Source organism: Chelonia mydas, chromosome 7, assembly GCF_015237465.2.
Source record: "Chelonia mydas isolate rCheMyd1 chromosome 7, rCheMyd1.pri.v2, whole genome shotgun sequence".
Taxonomy (NCBI): domain Eukaryota; kingdom Metazoa; phylum Chordata; order Testudines; family Cheloniidae; genus Chelonia; species Chelonia mydas.
Genome location: NC_057853.1, coordinates 45,237,135 through 45,257,445, shown reverse-complemented (window position 1 = coordinate 45,257,445; position 20,311 = coordinate 45,237,135). Strand labels below are relative to the sequence as shown.

Sequence of the window (20,311 nt, the reverse complement as noted above, 5' to 3'; positions counted from 1 at the left end):
ACACCCCCACTGAGAAACGCTGCATGTGCCCCCAAAGCTGCAAAGGGAGCCTTCCTCCCTAATCAGCTGTTTTCCCCACCTTCCTTGCTTCATTCCCCTTCTTCATGGATCCGTATTTATAGCTGGCAGGGGAAGGAGAGGGGGCAGAGCCTCAGTATTCCCATTTCCTAGGAGCCAAGTGAGAACGCCCAGGGTAACAGGTTAGTCTTCATCTACCCCAGCTGTTTTTCCTGCCCCGCCTCTCCCCTCAACTGAAGTCCTCAGCAGAACAGGGAAAGAAATAAGCACCCACCAATTCCTTTGACTGAAGGCAGGGATGCTTGTCAGGCTCTGGTCACTGGCTGGGTAATACTGTGCATAGGATGGACGGGTATAGGGGACGGATGCTCGTTTCTCTTCCTCATAACTCTTCTTTGCTGCCTTCTTCTCTGCCTTGGTCAACTTGTGCTCCTTCCGGTCAATCAGCAGCGACTCATGCTGGAAAGGCTCCTGTGGTCACAGCACATAAACATATTGAGACACCAACATACCACAAGAGGGCAGTAGATAAACCCAAATGACAGAACTCCCTCCCTGTATCCCAGGCAGAATAACATGGCAATTGGCAGACTCTGGGCAGTATTCTGGGCCCTGGTCTACACTGGGGGGGAGGTCAATCTAAGTTACGCAACTTCAGCTACGTGAATAGCGTAGCTGAAGTCAACGTACTTAGATCGACTTACCGTGGTGTCTTCCCCGCGGAGAGTCCTGCTGCTGCTCCCCTGTCAACTCCGCCTGCGCCTCTCCTGGCACTGGAGTACAGGAGTAGACAGGAGAGCGTTCGGGGGTCGATTTATCACGTCTAGACTAGACACGATAAATCGATCCCCGCTGCCTAGATCGCTGCCTGCTGAGCTGGCGGGTAGTGAAGACATACCCTGGGTGGACTCTGGGGGAAGAGTTCAAAACTAGTGCAATGGACACTATTATAGACAATACGATTACTTCTTATAAATAATCTGTGCACCAACTCCACAATGATCTCACCGCATAACACTCACAGGAACATGCTTATTCACAATACCCACAACACATGCAATACGACAGCACATAAATGGAGCAATTCTGTTACTGCACTAAATGCCCCATAGCAGGCTTTCCTTTTAACCATGAATCTCTGTATAGAGACAGCCAGGCAGACACAGTCCTTCATTTCTCCTCTCCAACAGCCTTAACCAAACTACCCCAAACTATGTTCTTCCTAGATGCTCTACCTACTTCTGAGGGCATTCTGCACCAAAAAATTAAAAATTCTGTGTATAAACATTTTAAAATTCAGCAAAATTCTGCAAATTTTATTTGTCAAATAAATGTGGAGGCGCCAGCATGGCATTGGAGAGCACAGGCCACTGGCTGCACAGAAGTGGTAGATCACTCTGCAACTCCCCCTGGGGGACAGACTCAGCAGTGAGGCTGCACTCAACCCTGACACAGTGCAAAAAGTGGGCCTGCCCCAGAAACACCCCAGTGTCCTGCCCCTCTGTGCCAGGTTCACCTCGGTGTGGGCAGGCAGGCTCAGCCCAGCAGGATCCAAGTGTGGGGGGGCTTAGTGTGGGGGGATCCAGGCGTGGATTGAGAGGGTTCTGTATGGGATCATTGGGTGTGGGAGGCTCAGTGGGGGATCCAAGTGTGCAGGGGATCTGGATGCACAGAGGCTTGTTGGGGGGTTCTGGATGCAACGGTAATGGGATGCTGCAGTGGGGTCCAGGTGAAGGTGGTTGGGGCTCAGCGAGGAGGGAAGAAGGGCTGGGGAGGTCTGGGTGCGGGAGAGATAGAGCTCGGCAGCAACTGTGGGGGTCTCAGTGCGGGAGGCAGATGCTGAGGGAGTGGGGGGGGCGATCCAGATGCAGCTGGTTGGGGCTCGGTGGGGTGGGGATCTGGGTGCAGGGGGCTCCTCAGGGGGGTTCTGAGTGCAGGGGGGTGCGGCTCAGCTGGAGGGTCTGGGTATGGATACACAACAGTTGGGCAGATGGGGGAGCAGTTCCCTTTACAGTGATCCCTCCCCCTGCAGCTGAGGAGCGATGGGTGCAGGAAGCGGTTGGGGGAAGGGATCAGAGAGTTTGCAGAGATTCCTGCAGCTGGGGGAGAAATCTGGGGGTGGGTCTGATCCAGCACCGGATGCTGTGCAGGGGAAGAGAAAGTCCCGTCCTCCCCAGCCCATCTGGGACTAGCAGCTGAGCCTGGCGCAGGGTAGGAGCCACCAGCCAGGTCTTCCCCAGTCCCGTCCCCTGCCCTACAGGTGATTTATCTCTGCTGGCTGCCGTGGGCACCCGAAAAATACTGCTTGGGCGGGTCGCATGACCGCTCTTGTGGCTTCCCTTTGCTTTCACATCAGAAAGTCATTTTTTCTTCAAGGAAGCAAAGAAATCTGCGCATAATTCAGTGCATAATTCCCCCAGGAGTATTTACCAAAGGCCTAAGGAAATCTGCACATGAACTTCAGGTCTTGGGTTTGACAATGGAACAACAGTTTTCTTGATACCTGACACTGATCATGGACTTGTCTCAGAGACATGCACAGTCCCTTATAACTAATATTGTTTTGGAACACTCTTATCTTAACCAAGGTATCACAACACAGGCAGCTCCATTTTCTCCTGGGGTGACCGTTACTCACTGAGCTCAGTGTCATCCCTAACTGGCAATGACATCTGGAAGCAGCATTAAGAACAAAGGTACATACCTTGGTGATAAGGTGAGGGTATTTGAGACAGGCTAGCTGTAAGACAGACTCCTTGATCTTGTTTGGATCCAATGCCAGCTGGGCAGGATCTGACTCCTCTTCTACGAAGTGCAGCAGGTTCTCCACCTCCCTCCGGGTGAAGTTCAGCACTGGATTCAGATCATCCACAACACGATCTGGAGAATGGAGGGAATGCATCATTCAGAGAAAGGAGGAAACAGTTTACTGCTCTCTGCTGTACTTGTTACATTCCTGCTTATAGATTTCCCAACTCTTAATCTGTGCTTTCCACAGCACCCTGCTGTGAATATCTGCAGAGGGACAGGGATCATTCCACTGCACTTTGAGACATGACCATGCAGGTATTTGAATATTGACACAAATCAGGCTAGGGAATGCTTTGCTCTCCATATATTACAACAAGGTGATGTGGGCCATTAACATCCTGGCATACACAAACCTGGAAGCTGAAGATACTGTATACACAATATGGTTGAAGAAGTTCCCCATCTCACCCTTGCACATCAGAAGGCTGAAAATATTATGTGGACACTGTGATAAAAAGGCAGCTGCAAAGGCGAACATCAGTAACTGACGAGCCAGAACCACTGAGAAAGGCTCAAAAGTTTATAGTGACTAACCAGTGACTCAGGTTTCCAGGAACACAATCACCAGATTCTGTTAAACTATTTGAAAGTTCTGGATAACATCTGAGATCCCCATTCTCACCTCCATAACTCAAAAGAAGCTGTACTATTTCCCTGGACTTGATTTTTGTGTATGTGTCAAGATGGGAACAAGTGTGTGTGTGGGGAGGAGGAGAGAGAGGAGGAGAGGACTCTAGGACATGGGTGCTAGACAGCACACAGAGTCAGAGCACTGAAGTATCCCCTCTGCACCTGGAGTTAAATTTTGAAACAACCCTTTTGGGCTCATGGTAGTCTCCCACTTGTGCATCTCTCAAAACCATCACAAAATCTGGCACAATTCAGCCCCACTGGCAGTCTTGGTTCCAGACAGGTCAGAACTGGAACGATCAGTGAACCTTAGTACTTAGGTGGCAATAAGGATGTCAACCTGTTTTTTCAAAAGTAGGTATTCCCCATTGTATTGTTGAAAAAGCGGAGCCATGGAGCACTGCAGTAACCTGCCCAATCTAACAGGAGGCACCAGCAGAGCTGGAGACAGAACTTAAATCTCCTAACTCCCAGCCTCCTACTATAAGCAACAGACTATCCAGCCTCTCTGCTGCTTCTGTTCTTGCAGGAGGTGCTACAGGTCAGAACTGAGGTGTGCTGGCAGCTAAGGAGCAGAAGGGGTGAAGCACAGGAAGCGTGTGTTGCACTATGCTGGCTCAAACCGGTACTGCTGAATCCTTCATTTTCACTAGATCTATACTCACTCTTAAATTATAAAAATATCAGAACAACTCCCCAGTCATAAATGCCTTTTTAGTGTCATTTCTTCTAGCAGCAGTTTGTCTCTAACGTTAGACAGACGGACGCATCACCAAAATCATACAGACTCCGTCCATGGACTACAGAGTATAAAGAAAATAAGCAGGATGACGTATTGGCAAAAGTGTTCAAGCCTACCTGACATCCCCTGCTTGGAGACCTGGCGGTCATAGATTTTCTTCTCCAGGGTGTAATCTGAAACCAGTCGGTAAATGTGGCACGGCTTCCTTTGTCCGTAGCGGTACACCCGGCACACTGCTTGTGCATCATGACACGGGTTCCAAGAAGCATCAAACACCACCACTCTGTTTGCTCCAATCAGGTTGACACCCAAACACCCAGCTCTTAAACAAAACAAAAATTAAGTTTCAAAATCATTTTTCTTCCCAGTCTTCAATACCTTTATACTTTAAGGAGTTACCATCCTGTATGGTCTTAAGCCAAATCTTGCAAACAGAGCAAGTGCAATAGATTCTGTTGTCTGAACAGCCTCCATCACATCAATGAAACCCACTCTTTCACCCCACCTCACCCCTCCGTTCCAGGCAGGTGGCCAACTCACCGTGTGGACAAAAGGAAGAGCCAAACAGAGCTGTTGCTGGGGTCATTGAACTGGTTAATCAATCGTTCCCTTTCTGAGGCAGAAGTGCTGCCATCCAGTCCTGGTAAGAAAATCAGAGAGGTGTTTAAAAACCCTTTGTATTGTGGGATCCATCAAAACGAAACAGTTCCCGTCTGGCTCTTAGAATACCTGCACTGTGAAGAATGCCATTACCCTGCAGACTCCATACAGATCCAGCTAGGGAAACGCTTCCGAGCCATTTCAGGCAATTGAACCAGCTTACTACAACAAGCCCTCAGCTGTCCCAGCCAATCCCCACATCCCCCCAGTCAAACATACACAGTGTAGTCAGCCAGGGAGCTCGGGCTGTATCTAGCTGCAATATCACATGAGTATAAAACAGGAGTCTAGCATAGCCCAAGTTCCACAGTGGGCTACAATGCATACAGCTAAACCAAAGATGAGCAGTTCTAGTGCACTGGGATCCTACACAGAGGCTCATCATTCAGGTAAGAAGTCTGCAGTACCAGTCACAAAAGCCTGAAATACCAGTATTGGTAACAGGCACCAGCATAAAATAGATCCAATACGACCACTGAGCTGGGATAGCACAAAAACAACGCAAGCCGCTGGCAAAACCCCACTGGACCCAACATGAGCATATGCAGAGGAATAGGAGAAAAAAAGAGTGCAGATGGACAGAGCATGCTTGTGATCATGGGTAGAACTCACTCATGATGAAGAGATGCTGCCACCCACACCTTGAGTCAAAAGAGGAATTAGAGCAGTTTATAGACACCTAGCATGCTTGCCAGGAGCTCCCAGGGACACCATGTCCATCCAGCTACCCTAAACACTCCTGCTGTCCTGGCACAAAAGTCAGCTACTGAAGGGGACAAAGACTAGAACAGGAGGGAAAACTCACGATCACCAAAACAAGCAGTAAAGATTCTAGAATTAGAAAGTGCCCAAGTGGTGCAAAGGAAGAATGAAGATTTTTTTAAAAGTTTTAAGAAGTGATACTTAAGCTAGTCAGAGAGCCATTAAAAAGAAAAGGGGGAACTGGGAAATTATCAGTCAGTCCTGATCAAAACTAAAAACATGCACCCAAGACAACTCAAACAAATCAATCTGAAAATGGCTAAGGAAGAAAACAGATCTGCACGCCCATGGAAAAGCACAGGTAAGTGTGGCGAGAAACCGGAGGAAACCGTTGCAACATCAAGAGGTTAGCCCAGCCGCAGAGGATCAAATAGGGTCCCAGATGAAGGAAGGAGGACTGTCTGTACTCACTGTAATAGTTGAGATTTCGGACCCAGTTATGAATGCCTTGCACATCTGAGCCTGGAGGATTGGGCATTGGTCTCTTGGCCAAGAACTCCTCAATGACAGACAATGTGGACAGACTCTGGCTGCAAAAACAAGGTCTCTGCTCAGGAAAGCCCCTAACAGTGTAACTAGAACAGCAAACTCCATCTTCCCCTGCTAGCAGTCTGAGGGTGCCACGGGACACTCCCTTACCACTGACAGCTATACGGATGAAGAGATTACAAAACCAATGGACAACAAAAAAGATTAAACCAAACAATGGGGAAAGACCAAATAACACTGCATAGCAGTGGGCAGCAGTCATAGGGGAAACACCATCAGTCTCATTCTACTACTGTCTAATCTCAAAACACACCACTGCTCAGGGCTCAGAGGAGCAGCCATTGATACTTCCTCTTACCTGAAGACCAAAATCTTGTCTCCGTGCTTCACACTTTCCTCAATCAGGTGGAACAGTAACACCATCTTGGGTGAGTTCTCCAAAACTCCCGTCTGGTAATCACACAGGATGTCCTTGGCCTACCCAGAAACAAGAGCCTTGGTTACATGGGGAGGTACTCAGTTAGTTCCATAAAACGTACTTTCCATAAGAGGCTTCAGGCTCATGAACAAAATGTAATAAACCCAATGTGACCCTATACAAAGAGCCAAATCTCCACATAGCCCTCCCAAGTTCCAGACACACACATCCCCATACTGAGAATAACTGGCCATCACCCTGTCATTTAAGTCTGGGGACTGTTAGCTTGAGCGTGAAAACTGCTGTGGCAATTCACAGGAAACAGCAGTCTCCATGTGCCCTTATAGGACTTTGATCTACAAAGTCAATGCCCTGAATTGCATCTGAAAGTGAACAGAAAACCAGTGCAACTGCTGGAGAACTAGTATAAAAGGTGAAGACAGCCAGTGGAATCCAGCTGACGCATTCTGCCAGCTGTAGCTTCCAAATGATCTTCAAAGGTAGCCCCTTGTGGAGCACGTTTCAACAATTCAGTCTCAAGGTGACAGAGGAATAAATTACTGTGGCACAGTCTGGATCTAAGAAGAGAGGCCTCAAGCATCCAGCCAGGTCCAGATGAAAGGGGTGGTTTTGGCCACCTCTGAGTCCCAAAGCCACAGAGGATCCAGGAGTTTCAAACTGCAGATTTCTTGGACAATAAGTGGACAAAAAGTCTTGAGTACAGGAACAGGAATCACTTCTGCTATATCCTCAAGATACTCAACTAGCATCACCATTGCCTTATTCTGCTTACGTTTCAGCCATCTCACTCTCATTCAAGTTCTGATCTCAGCTATGCTGGTGAAAAAACACAGACACTGCACCATCCGGGTCTGATGAAAACAAGGTGTAAAGCACAGTGCCAGCTGTACAGTGGTCTCATAATTCCCATTAGTAGCCTTTTATATGCACTGATCAAGACAGAGAGCAAGACAAAGCTTCGTAGCAGCTACCATAGACTCATAGGACTGGAAGGGACCTCGAGAGGTCATCTAGTCCAGTCCCCTGCACTCCAGGCAGGATTAAGTATTATCTAGACCATCCCTGACAGGTGTTTGTCTAACCTGCTCTTAAAAATCTCCAATGATGGAGATTCCACAGCTTCCCTAGGCAATTTATTCCACTGTTTAACCACCCTGGCAGTTAGGAAGTTTTTCCTAAATGTCCAAGCTTAACCTCCCTTGCTGCAATTTAAGCCCATTGCTTCTTGTCCTAGCCTCAGAGGTTACGGATAACAATTTTTCTCCCTCCTCCTTGTAACAACCTTTTATGTACTTGAAAACTGTTATGTCCCCTCTCAGTCTTCTCTTTTCCAGACTAAACAAGCCCAATTTTTTCAATCTTCCCTCATAGGTCACATTTTCTAGCCTTTTAATCATTTTTGTTGCTCTTCTCTGGATTTTCTCCAATTTGTCCACATCTTTCCTGAAATGTGGTGCCCGGAACTGCACACAATACTCCAGCTGAGGCCTAATCAGTGCAGAGTAGAGCCGAAGAATTACTTCTCGTGTCTTGCTTACAACACTCCTGCTAATACATCCCAGAATGACGTTCACTTTTTTTGCAACAGTGTTACACTGTTGACTCATATTTAGCTTGTGGTCCACTATGACCCCTAGATCCCTTTCTGCACTATTCCTTCCTCAGCAGTCATTTACCACTTTGTATGTGTGCAACTGATAGCTCCTTCCTAAATGGAGTACTTTGTCCTTATTGAATATCATCCTACTTACTTCAGACCACTTCTCCAGTTTGTACAGATCATTTTGAATTATAATCCTATCTTCCAAAGCACGTTGTGGCAGGTGAGAAAGTCTCAGAACTAAAAGCAGGATCCCTGCTATACAAGAGTTTTTTCCACTGCTGTTCCCCAATTTATAACCAGCACACTGCCCCGACAAAAGGGTCATGGGCCTTTGACCAATTAAGCATTCAGCCCATGTTTGTTGAAAAAAAAAAAAAAAAAAAAAAAAAAGCCATGAGACTCCTTGCTCTGAGGTTGGTACTCACCCACTCATAAGTAACGACTTGATTTGCTCTCTCCTGAAAGGGGTTGAAGCCAATGCCTTGAAGGAACTTGCTGTTGGTAGCTTCTCCAACTGGTGATGCCAAAGCATTAGTCTCTGTTTTGACTTTTATTCCCTGTGGCTGACAGCGAGAATTAGTTCCAGCTGTGCCAAGGTCATCCACATCCAGGTCCTGCTCATTTGCCAGATTCTCTTTTTGCAGTGCTTCATACAGCACATCTGGGTGATTCCAGATCTGAGAGATGAAGAAAAGGCAAAAGGTAACACTGCACTAGCACAAACCCAACCAAGGCACTTGTGGATTTACAGCACCTCACATGCAGTCAAATGCTAATGCCCCTGCAGAAACGCACCAGCGATTTGTTAATCTAATTATTCCCCTCCAAATTCAGCTGAAAGGGAGTTTGTAAAGTGCCACAAATTAAGCAGATCTCACCGCATTAGAATATTTAATGCCAGGGACTCTGCCTGTTTAGTCCGAAGTCCTCTGTAGTTGACTTGCGTGGACACGCTGAAACTTTGCCTGCTATAGAAGCTAGGCAGATTCCAGTCAACAAGTAAAAAGGAAAGTGTGATTCTGTCACAGCACAAGGTATACACTGTTTCAGCCAAGACATGTTACCAATTTTAATTATCTTAAAGCTCCTCTGTTTGGTGACTGATGAATGAACACACACAAGGCACACACTCTGGGAAATGAAGGATTTTCTTGCGGTTAAAGGCTGGGACTTGGATCAGCTGGGTTCAGTTCCTGGCTCTGCCACAGACTTTTTGCATGAATTTGGGCAGGTCAATTAAACACTCTGTGACTCAGTTCCCCATCTTTAATGTGGGAATAATGATACTATCAGGACACCACATTACATCATGCACAGGAACATGCACACTAATGCTTAAGATGCACCAAGATACTGCACTTATACTATATCTACATCATTCTTCTTGCCAATATTTGGACATAGACTCCTACCCTTTCCCTGTATACTGCAGGAGAAGCTACTCTCTTGCCAATACCCACCTTACAGCAGACGCAGAAAGCCTTGAGCGGGTTCAATCCCAGCCAGCCACTGTTGCCTGCATCCCGGAACCGGTTCATGAACTCTGTGTAGAGAGCCCGTTGGATTTTTGACAGACGTACCAGGATGACATGTTCTTCTTTATAGGGAAGCTGAGCCTTTAGTACGTTATGGCCTCTCCTACAGAAGCAATCAAGAAAGGAAGATCAGAAGAGAGAAAGAACATTCAGGGCTAGCATCTCAGGGGCTGCCTTCAGGGTAAGATATCTGATGACAGCAAAGAGAAGGAACTCTAGTTGTGAGTGTTTCTGTTGCAGGACACTCAGAAGACATTACGACTGAAGCCAAATAAAAAGTACAGTATGCTCTATTACCAAAACAGCAAACATTATAATACCCCAGGATAATGTTTAGAAAGGGGATGAAGGTCTTGCTAACCGTGGTGCTAAATCAGGAAGGATCCACTTGTGGCCAAAACACTGCACTGGAAATTAAGAGACCTGGTGTCTATTTCTGTCTTTGCCAATGACTTGCTCAGGCCATGTCACTTACTCCTTCTGTGCCTCTGGGTCCTCATCTGTAAAATGGGGAGGATTTCTAGTCCCTCCTCTCCTCCGTAAGAGTACTGTGATGCTTACATTGTTTGGGGGTTGTAAAATGCTTTCAGATCCTTGGATGGAAGATGATACAGAAATGCATCTACCAATCACCTACTAATCCTTCTAAAGGAAGTTAGGGAGCACTGTGCTGCCCTCCATCTGCACGTGCTCCCCTCTACCAGTCCCACAGGACGGTACTGGCAGGGTACTGTAATGTTACACCTGCCACTAAGTCAGGGAGAAGGCCCCAAAGATCACTTCTTAACTGACAGGCTAAATTAGACAAAGTGCTTTTGAGAGAAACATGCAGGTGCTAACTCTGGGGTTCCCTCTAAGATTTCTCCTATATGTCTACAATCTCCCTAAGGGACAACAAGGAATCCAGGGTAAAAATCAAGCTCAGGAAGACAACAGGAATCGCTGTAATGAATACACTCCTCAATCGATGTGGCTAAACTATGATCAAGGAGCTGACTGCACAGACTACATTACTGAACACTTGACGTGGACTCACCTTTGCACAAACCCCTCCAGCAGACTATGCAGGACATGACTGCGGTACCTCATGAGACGGACGTCCTGCGGCGTACTGTCAATACACTGCCCGTTCAGGATGGGGCGTTCAAACATGTTGCTGAACTCCTGCCGAGTACCCAAGAAGTCAGGACGGACGAAGTCTACCATGCACCAGTACTCAATCAGGTTGTTCTGGAGCGGGTAGCCCGTCAGTACCACCCGTCGCCTGGAGCGGATGTTCTTCAGGGCCTGAGATGTGCTGGCATGGCAGTTCTTTATCCGGTGTCCCTCATCACAGATAACTACATCCGGGCCAGGGCGGGATAAAGCCTTCTCGATCCCTGAGGGAAAGGAACATTGAGTTACTTGGTCAGCTGATGTTCCTGCTTCACATAGCTCTACAGAAGGAAAAATGAGTAATTATAAAAGTTGAAAAAAAAGTACTAGTTGTCTGCAGTGTTATTGCAGCTGTGTTGGTCCCAGGATATGAGAGAGACAAGGTGGGTGAGGTAATATCTTTTGCTAGCCCAGCTTCTGTTGGTGAGAGAGACAACCTTGAAAGCTTACACAGAGCTCTTCTTCAGACCTGAAGGATATTGGAAAGTGGGATAGAGACTGAGGAAGAGCTCTGTGTGAACTCAAAAGCTTCTCTCTCTCACCAACAGAAGCTACACACGAATAAGCTGTTAGCAAATATAGTGACTGTGTTAAAGATAACCACCTCTGATGTTGGTGCCTATGTACAATAAACTAACTATTCTCTGCTGCCAAGTGACCACTTGCCCATGGAGCCAGCCGGCATTAGTAGAATCTCCCAGCTGCAATTCTGTAGACAGGATGGTATTTCCTAGCAAGACTCGCCTCCCACCTTTCAGAAGCTCTTGCTGCCGGTCCTCCTCATCTAAGTCGATAATGACAGGGCCAGTTTGTTTCTTTGTTTTCTTCTTCCTGCCAGTAGCAAAGGACTTCTTCAGTGAGAGGAGACGGTACATCTCATAGCCCATCAGCAGCACCCCGCCATCCGTCACCCAGTCAGTCACCACCTTTGCACGGGCAGCCGTTGTCCTAAAAAAACCCAAATGCACAAAAAATGAGACCTCTTCCTTGAATACACCTGAACTTGCTGAAACGGATGCCTGCTAAAGGAAAGGACCTTTTCAAATGACTTAAAACATATGCTGGCACCAGACCAAACCAGCAGACAAGCGCAATGAAGCCCTTTTACATGAAGATCTGGGAGAAGCTTCCAGCATACTGAGGGTAACATGGCAGAGAAAGGTGAACCATTATAGGATGTTAGTGGATGCATGAAGAAGTTTGCTGTATATGAACCTAAATCAGATTTCACAGAGCAATGGAATCCTCTTATGGGAAGTGTTAGGAAAGAGACCTCTCCAAAGCACACGTTTGCATAAGGTTCTGATGTACGTGGCTGTCTTACTCTACTACTTACAGCACACACCTATCCATCAATCTGAGAGTTAGCCGAATTATTTTCTTTCCCTCCCACCAATATTAAGGACAGGCTCAGATATGAAGCGGTCCACTCCACCTTTCCCATACACCAGAGCACGGTAATCCCCAATCCAATATGAGATGCACATAAGAGGCTCTACATAATATCAATTGACTAGGAAGTATATTCCTCTCGTGAGGTGAGGACCTCAGTGGCCAAGTGTGTGTAAATGCCAGATGAACTACGAGTGCCCTGAGATGAATATAAATCTCACCAGATTGCACGAGACAACATGACAAAGAGTCAAGCAGCGCTGCAGCAGCCAAGAATACACACTGTGTAAGATGAAAAGGACAATACTCTGCCTTACATAATCTCTCCCTTCGGTGTAGGAATGCTAACTCATTTAGAAGCCCTCAGGCACAGCAAAACTGAGTAAAAGTTAAAATGTCTGCAAGAAAGAATCAGAGAGGAAAGTGAAAATTCCCAGAAAAGCCAAATATAAGATTCAATAGCAATCATGCATATGGGCTGAGAAATCACATGGCTGGTCTCTGAAGGGTGGAGGAAAGTACCCACCACAGACAAAACAATGCACTCCCCACTGGCCAATCCATACATAGCACAAGATCTGGCATTTGAATTTTCCCATCTCAATGCACGAAGGGAAAAGTGGAGGTGAGTTGACAACCATGATGAAAGAGAGTATAAATAAGGAATGAGAGAAATCTAACCCCTCGTTAAAAGATGCACCTTTTCGATGTACCGAAATCCTCACACAAGAACATATACTGCAGACATACAGAGGGAGAGAAACTGAAAGGACAGGGCATGGAATCAGATCAAATAAACAGACTGCAGCAGTGGTACAGAGACACTGATAATACAACTCCATGAGAAGCAGATTAATGGCTCAGGAGGGGCATTCATGGCACCTACTTGTGTTCATCATTCAGGATATGGACTTTGAAGAAGCGTGGCTGAATTTCTTTTGGGTTATAGTCAGCAGGGAGGTTTTCAGGTGCGGGAAGCCACATGTTGAATTCTGCCAGCCAGTTCTGGAGAGTGTTTACCTGGGGAGGAAAAAAAGGCACCCAAAGGACTGAGAAAGTAGTCCTCAGACCACAAAATTCAGTCACCCAGCATTTAGAACTCAAAGCTAAATGGGACCTGGGAATCACATCCAGCTGTCCTCAGCTAGAAAGAAAGGGCCATCATACACAATCTCAAGGATGGAGGGAATGAAAGCAGTGAAAATGGGAGTGAGGGTACCTGAGGGCTCTCTCTAAGGTATGAAGGACCAATCCATCCTCTTCCCCACAACAATAAAAAAAGCAAGTCCTAAATGGTGGACCTGACACCGCTTCACACGGGCTACTTACAGGTACAATGGCAAGGACAGTCTTTGCCTCCGTGTGCCGGAAAAGTACATCCAAGAAAGAGATGACCTGGATGGTCTTGCCCAGCCCCATGCTATGGGCCAAGATACACCCAAACCCACTGCTGCTTTTAAATCTCTCCAGGGATTCCACCAGGTTATCATACAGGAACCGGATCCCACCAATCTAGAGAAAATAATGGAAGAGTTGCAAAAGAAGTAGTGGAAAACAACAAAATGGAGATGTAGCTACAGATTGACGTATACACTGTATGAGTTTATATGGCAGATAAATACACAAGGGGAAATTAGAGATTCGTTGCAGTATTTTCAGCTACAAGGACTCAATAGAATTCCTTATAAAAAACTTTCTGAAAAGATGGTCCTGATCATTCTTATGCTTGTGCAGAGCCTACAGTCTTTGGGTTGGTTTTTTGTTCTTAAATAATTTGATGAAATAATGCTCATCCAAGCATGAGGTAGAGGGGAAAAATCTCTATCAATACAATGTCATAATATCTGGTTTTGAAACTTTTCCAGGCATCACTCTACTCTAGGTTTCAGAGTAGCAGCCGTGTTAGTCTGTGTTCGCAAAAAGAAAAGGAGTACTTGTGGCACCTTAGAGACTAACAAATTTATTTGAGCATAAGCTTTCGTGAGCTACAGCTCACTTCATCGGATACATTCAGTGGAAAATATAGTGGGGAGATTTATATACACAGAGAACATGAAATAATGGGTGTTATCATACACACTGTAAGGAGAGTGATCACTTAAGATGAGCTAATACCAGCAGGAGAGCCGGGGGGGGAGGGAGGGGGGAGGAGGGGGAAGGACGGGGAAGAAAACCTTTTGTAGTGATAATCAAGGTGGGCCATTTCCAGCAGTTGACAAGAACGTCTGAGGAACAGTGCGGGGGGGGGGGGCGGGGGAGAATAACTAACTTAGGCTTGAATAGAGACTGGGAGTGGATGGGTCATTACACAAAGGAAAACTATTTCCCCATGGTTATCCCCCCCACTGTTCCTCAGACGTTCTTGTCAACTGCTGGAAATGGCCCACCTTGACTATCACTACAAAAGGTTTTTTTCTCTCCCCCCCCCCACCCCGTTCTCCTGCTGGTATTAGCTCATCTTAAGTGATCACTCTCCTTACAGTGTGTATGAGAACATCCATTGTTTCATGTTCTCTGTGTACATAAATCTCCCCACTGTATTTTCCACTGAATGCATCCGAAGAAGTGAGTGGTAGCTCGCGAAAGCTTATGCTCAAATAAATTGGTTAGTCTCTAAGGTGCCACAAGTACTCCTTTTCTTTTTATGAAAATATTCGTATTTCTACATATTTTGACAACATAACAGCACAGGCTCTAGGACTAAGACGTCAAGAGCCTGCTTATCAGATAACAATAGTCAAAGAAATATGGGGCTCAGGATCTCCTTTAATTTCTCTCCATCATTTAACTGTCTGCATTGGGCACTGCCACAAATTCTGGCCACAATCTTCAGGGTGGCAGCTCTGCCAATAACATCACTATAGCAAACCATCAACCCACATGACATCAACAGCATGGATTTCAGCTCCTGGGATAAGTAGGAGGTTTTGCTGAAGTCCTTGTGTGTTCTGAGCCTCAACTTCCTGTACCTGGTGAGGCTTTACTGCCCGTGCAAGCTGTGGAGCCAGGAAAATGTCCTCTTCATTGGGTGGATGGTTGATGTTGACAATGACCTGCCCCAGAGAATCCGACTGATTTAAGGCATCATTCACATGAGAGCCACTGCTCTCTTCAGTACCATCCCCATCTTCCCCCTCGTTGGCAGAGTCGCTGCTGTCTACGATCTGGAGGGCCTCATCCTCTCCTGAACTCAATTCGATCACTTCTGTGAAAGAGCCAGAGGGGGGGAGGGGGCGTTAACTTTTCACTGGACTTGTAGACAGGAGTCAGATTCTGTTAATTTTCAGCAAAGGACTCAAAAATACCAATTTCAAATGCAGATCTGAATATTCAAATACAGTTTGTAGCCAATGCTTGGCCCAAGGTGCTTCGCCTCATTTTGGAAAGGTTAATTAAGGACAATTTGGTAGTGGGACTACCAGAATCAGCACTACATTTATTTAAAAAAAACTTTAGATACATAACATCTGAAGATAGACAGCTTTGTGGGAGATCTGGCTGGATGAAACTGCGTAAGTGGGACCGTTTGGGAGATACACGGATGTGTGATAGGTTGGTTGTGAGTCTTACCATCTTTAATGCTATGTAGTATGCCTTTCGTGTCATCTTCACTGCCACTGCTGGTGCTATCCAAGCAGATCACTTCCTCAGCTAGGACCTGAGGAGGAAGCTGAGTGGCCTCTGCTGTTCTTAAAACTATTTCTTCTACACAAAAATAGTAAACAATAGTTAGCAATACTAATAATAATCAGGAAAGATACAAAACTGTTCGAAGTTAAGTCAACATTCCCTTCTACACTTGCTCCAGTCAATTAGTCCTGGGATTTTCTATAATCAGCTCTTGCTGTTTAACCTACCGCTATGTCTCAGGTCATTAGCGGGTCATTTCATCTCCTTTTCCCCCACCTCAATGTGCTCAATGATTCTCTCTAAACAAGGTACTCATGGTTGGGAAGCTCCCCATTACAAGCCATGTGTGGAGTCTCACTGAGACTCCAAAGCCCATTTTGTTCCAAAAGCTGAGAAAAACAGGATAATCTTTTAACCATGCAGTGCCTTACAACAAGGGGGAAAAAGTTCCCTTTTCCTTACTTTGCACTACTTCCTGAGAGAAAGCACAAGTGCTGAGGGGCTAAACGGGGCCAACTTGTGGTCACCGTTTCCCGGCACTGCAATCTTGTGGTTACTCTTAGGTCTTTATGTTTGTGAAAAATATTTTTAAAATGTGAAGAGAGTAACTAATACAATGTTGTCTCCATGGGTCTGCAGACAGCCTGGAAAAATAGCTCTGAGAGGTGTGAACTGCCTCATTCGTTTCAATCGATGTTGACTCTGAAGCCTAGCTGTTCTAATTTAAATGTCTACATTGTCAATTATTTCACTGCTGGTCAAAACAAGGAAGAAAGAAGTGTGAACATTTGCACCAAATACTCAGAGTGATGTTTGGTTTTGACATGCCAAAACACAGACTTTGGTTTGAGTGTGGGGCTAGGGCAGGGGTGGGAAAACTTTTTGGCCTAAGGGCCACATCTGGGTATGAAAATTGTATGGCGGGCCATGAATGTTCATAAAATTGGGGGTTGAGGGGGGTGAGGGCTCTGGCTGGAGGTGCGGGCAGGGATGAAGGGCTTGGGGTGCAGGAGCGGGCTGTGGGTGGAGCAGAGGGGTTCCGAGTATGGGAAGGGACTTCAGGCTGAGGCAAGGGATTGGGGTGTGGGAAGGGGTACGGGCTCTGGACTGGGAGTGCGGGTTCCAGGGTGGGGCCGGAAATGAGGGGCTCAGGGTGCATGCAAGAGGGGGCTCTGGGCTGGGGGGTTGAGGGTTCCGGCTGGGTGTGCAGGCTCTGGGATGTGGCTGGGGATGAGGGATTTGGGGTGCAGGAGGGTGCTCTGGGCTGGGACCGAGGGCGGGAAGGGGATCAGGACTGGGACAGGGGGTTGGGGTGTGGGAGGAGGTCAAGGGTGTAGGCTCCGGGCAGCGCTCACCTCACGCAACTCCCGGAAGAAGCGGCATGTCGCCCTTCTGGCTCCTATGCGGCGGTGCGGCCAGGCAGCTCTGCAATCTGCCCCGTTTGCATGCGCCGCCCCTGCAGCTCCCATAGGCCGCGGTTCCCGGCCAATGGGAGTTGCAGAGCCAGCAGTTGGGCTGGGAGCAGCGTGTGGAGCCTCCTGTCTGCCCCTATGTGCAGGAGCCGGAGAGGGGACACGCCGGCTGCTTCCCGGGAGCTGCGTGGAGCCATGGCACACCTGGAGCAGGGCAAGCCCACCGACCCCGCTCCCTGGCTGAAGTGCAGGAGTGGGGCAAGCCCCCAACCCTGCTCCCCAGCGAGAGCTCGAGGGCCAGATTAAAAGGTCTGATGGGCTGCATGCAGACCATGGGCTGTAGTTTGCCCACCCCTGGGCTGGGGAGAATACCACTTTCTACTCCTCTTCAGCTGCTATCCTTAAAACTTGCTTTAGTGAATGCCCCTCTCTGCTTACCTGGAAAGAACTCTAGCGGTACAGTGGGGATGGCTGCCGGATAGTCCTTTCGCTGCTGCTCCAGCCGTTTCCTTCTCTCCAACTCTTCCAGCTGGGCTGCTTTTGTCACAGCCTCAAGCTGATCCTCCCGCAGCAGCTTTCTGAGCACATGGGCAGACACAGAAAATATTATTTCATTACACCAAGAAACAGTCTATCCTAAATAACTTGGGTGGTTTCATAGCTGACCCACAAGAGGAATGACAACCTCTAGAAAGAACATAAGCTACACAGACTAAGAACATCACAGCCAAAAGCCATAGCATGACAACTACAATTTTAGGGAAGGCTGCTCGCTTTTTTAACTGCCTGCAACTGCTACTGTTGTATGAGGAAAGGGCTGGTGTTTGACAGGAGCAAAATGCTGGATGGATGGATGGAAAAGGTGAGTGGACAAGCGTGTGTCTATGCTGAGATGCCTAGTAGCAGTAAACTAGAAAGGATCTTTCTGTGAACAACAGAGGATACGTATGTTATTTATTTCTATGGTATTAGAGTCCACGTACAGCAGCAATGGCACAGCACCAGGGAAATCTGTTAGGAGACAAAGCACCTGTCTAAAAGTCTTCAATAGCAAAAGAGGAAATAAGTACTTTCAAATCACTTTCCTGTTCTTCTGGTTCTTTCCAGGAACCATGACACCACCTGCATTCCAAATATGCTTAGGGGTTAACTTAAATACACCACTTTACAGGTAATCCCATGAGTTTTGGAAGGTTCCATTTTTTCCCTTTCAGATTAATGTGAAAGGTGAGAGATTTGCAGCTCTGAAGACTGAATTCCTCTATCCAGAATATAGGTACAGTCTGATCAGTGGCAGTCCAAGGCTTCCCCACCCTGCGCTGCCAATTCACTCTAGCCCTCAAATGTAGGAACCTCCTCCTCCATGAGTAAGGAGATATCTTGGTATCCAGGGCCCACTAAACTATTGTTCCTTGGGTTGAGGCTGCCAACAAGAGGGCTAATTAGTACTAACTGCCATGTGAACCAGACCAAGACCACTAATTCTTTTCACACAAGGGGCATCAAACCACCATCAGCTGGTGTAAGACTCCACATTCCATTATGACTCCTCTGAGCCATCTAGTTCCCCGTAAATAAATGTTATTGCAAACTTCTTATAGCCCTACATCCTGTTACAGAATATAGGAGGGGACCTAAAAAAATCTCAAATTACTACAATGTAAAATGAAGGAGAAACTGATTTTCAACTTTTTAGTCACTGGCTGCGCCCTGAGCTTTCTTGCAAATAAACACCTAAAGTAGTGCAGGGAAAGGATTTATTTTAGGGAACTTACAATATCATCAGCTTTAACAGAGAAGAGACACACCCTGAACTCAGGTATTGATTAGAATGTAATGGTGGAACTGATTTTCATGTATTTGGTTTTAAAACCTAGATGTGAATTATTTTGCTAATTTCATATATTTGCTGCTCTGGAGCTGAACATGTTAATCTTCTGAGATCTCAAACAGTTTACTTGCCCCCCCCCCCCCCCTCCAAGTAATATGCTTTGGTTTTAACAGATTGTCTGGTTTTCTATCGAAGCTGGTGGCAAAAGCCTAGAAGCAATATAAATTCAACTGAATAGACTCCACTTTCCCCCCTTAAGACTGTGGGACCCTCTGCCCTTCCCAATTCTATTGCTGCCCACCTTATGTTCCTCCTCATGTGAGAAGGTTTCTGAGCCCTCTTCTTTTTGGTGTCCTCAGAGGCCAGGCTCTTGTGCTGATTCTGCAAGAGTCGCTCTGCCCGCTCGCTCTGAGATGAGGTAGTTGAAGTAGAGCGTTGCCATTCCCCATCCTCCCCATGCTGAACATGGTCACTGCTGAACACATCTTCCTGGGGCTGGTCTGAAAAGAAAGGGCAAGAACAAATTGTAAACAACCATCCCATGCTGTCAGTCAGTTTTTATACACCTGCTAACCGCAGACCGAGCTCAAAGACCAACTGGAATCATTCATCCCTCTTCTTGTTCATTTGGTTGTATGTTTCTTTGAAGGCCAAAATTATGAACTGACCTTTCTGCACTGAAGATGCTACTAAATACAGTGTTAAAGTTCTCAGGCCAGTGTCTGTCTCCTGTGAAAGAGGAGGCTGCATCACTAAAGACAGAGCCAGAGAGAGAAAAAAAAAAAACTCTAGGCCCTAACATGAAAACAAAGTGAACAGATTCTAACTCAGGCACAACGTTTTCTGGCCTGAGACTTTACTTCCTTCTAGTGGCCAGCATTAGTATTGATTAGGAGAGGGAGCTAAAAATAGCCCATAACCATTTATATTGCATTTGGGAACCTACAAGTCTAGATGCAGCTAAAAGTCAACGTGCATTAGATGCGTGCTACTAAGGGCTATAAGAACATAAGAATGGCCATACTAGGTGGTACATACTAGACCCGTGGTCCATCTAACCCAGTATCCGGTCTTCTGATAGTGGCCACTGCCAGACACTTCAGATGGAATGAACAGAACAGGACAATTATCGAGTGATCCATCCCATTGTCCAGTGCCAGCATCAGGCAGAGATTTAGGGACACCCAGAGCATGGAGGTTGC

The 20,311-nt window shown here is 46.7% G+C and overlaps 1 protein-coding gene across 4 annotated transcripts in view; it reads right to left on the bottom strand.

Moving 5' to 3' along the window:
- Positions 1-20,311, bottom strand: part of RAD54L2 (RAD54 like 2) — a 95,252-nt gene that overhangs the window by 10,686 nt on the left and 64,255 nt on the right. For all 4 annotated transcript variants that reach the window (XR_006291998.1, XM_037903983.2, XM_037903984.2 and 1 more), the window contains exons 3-18: positions 19,411-19,609; positions 17,717-17,856; positions 15,807-15,941; positions 15,206-15,441; positions 13,566-13,748; positions 13,123-13,256; positions 11,596-11,792; positions 10,726-11,068; positions 9,615-9,792; positions 8,580-8,831; positions 6,471-6,589; positions 6,035-6,153; positions 4,742-4,841; positions 4,318-4,523; positions 2,723-2,898; positions 293-489 (exon numbers count right to left, since the gene is read on the bottom strand). Coding sequence is in view for 3 of the 4 variants with exons in the window: in XM_037903983.2 (XP_037759911.1) it covers positions 293-489; positions 2,723-2,898; positions 4,318-4,523; positions 4,742-4,841; positions 6,035-6,153; positions 6,471-6,589; positions 8,580-8,831; positions 9,615-9,792; positions 10,726-11,068; positions 11,596-11,792; positions 13,123-13,256; positions 13,566-13,748; positions 15,206-15,441; positions 15,807-15,941; positions 17,717-17,856; positions 19,411-19,609 (2,914 nt within the window). In the remaining variant the exon portion in view is untranslated. The remainder of the gene's footprint in view (positions 1-292; positions 490-2,722; positions 2,899-4,317; positions 4,524-4,741; positions 4,842-6,034; positions 6,154-6,470; positions 6,590-8,579; positions 8,832-9,614; positions 9,793-10,725; positions 11,069-11,595; positions 11,793-13,122; positions 13,257-13,565; positions 13,749-15,205; positions 15,442-15,806; positions 15,942-17,716; positions 17,857-19,410; positions 19,610-20,311) is intronic.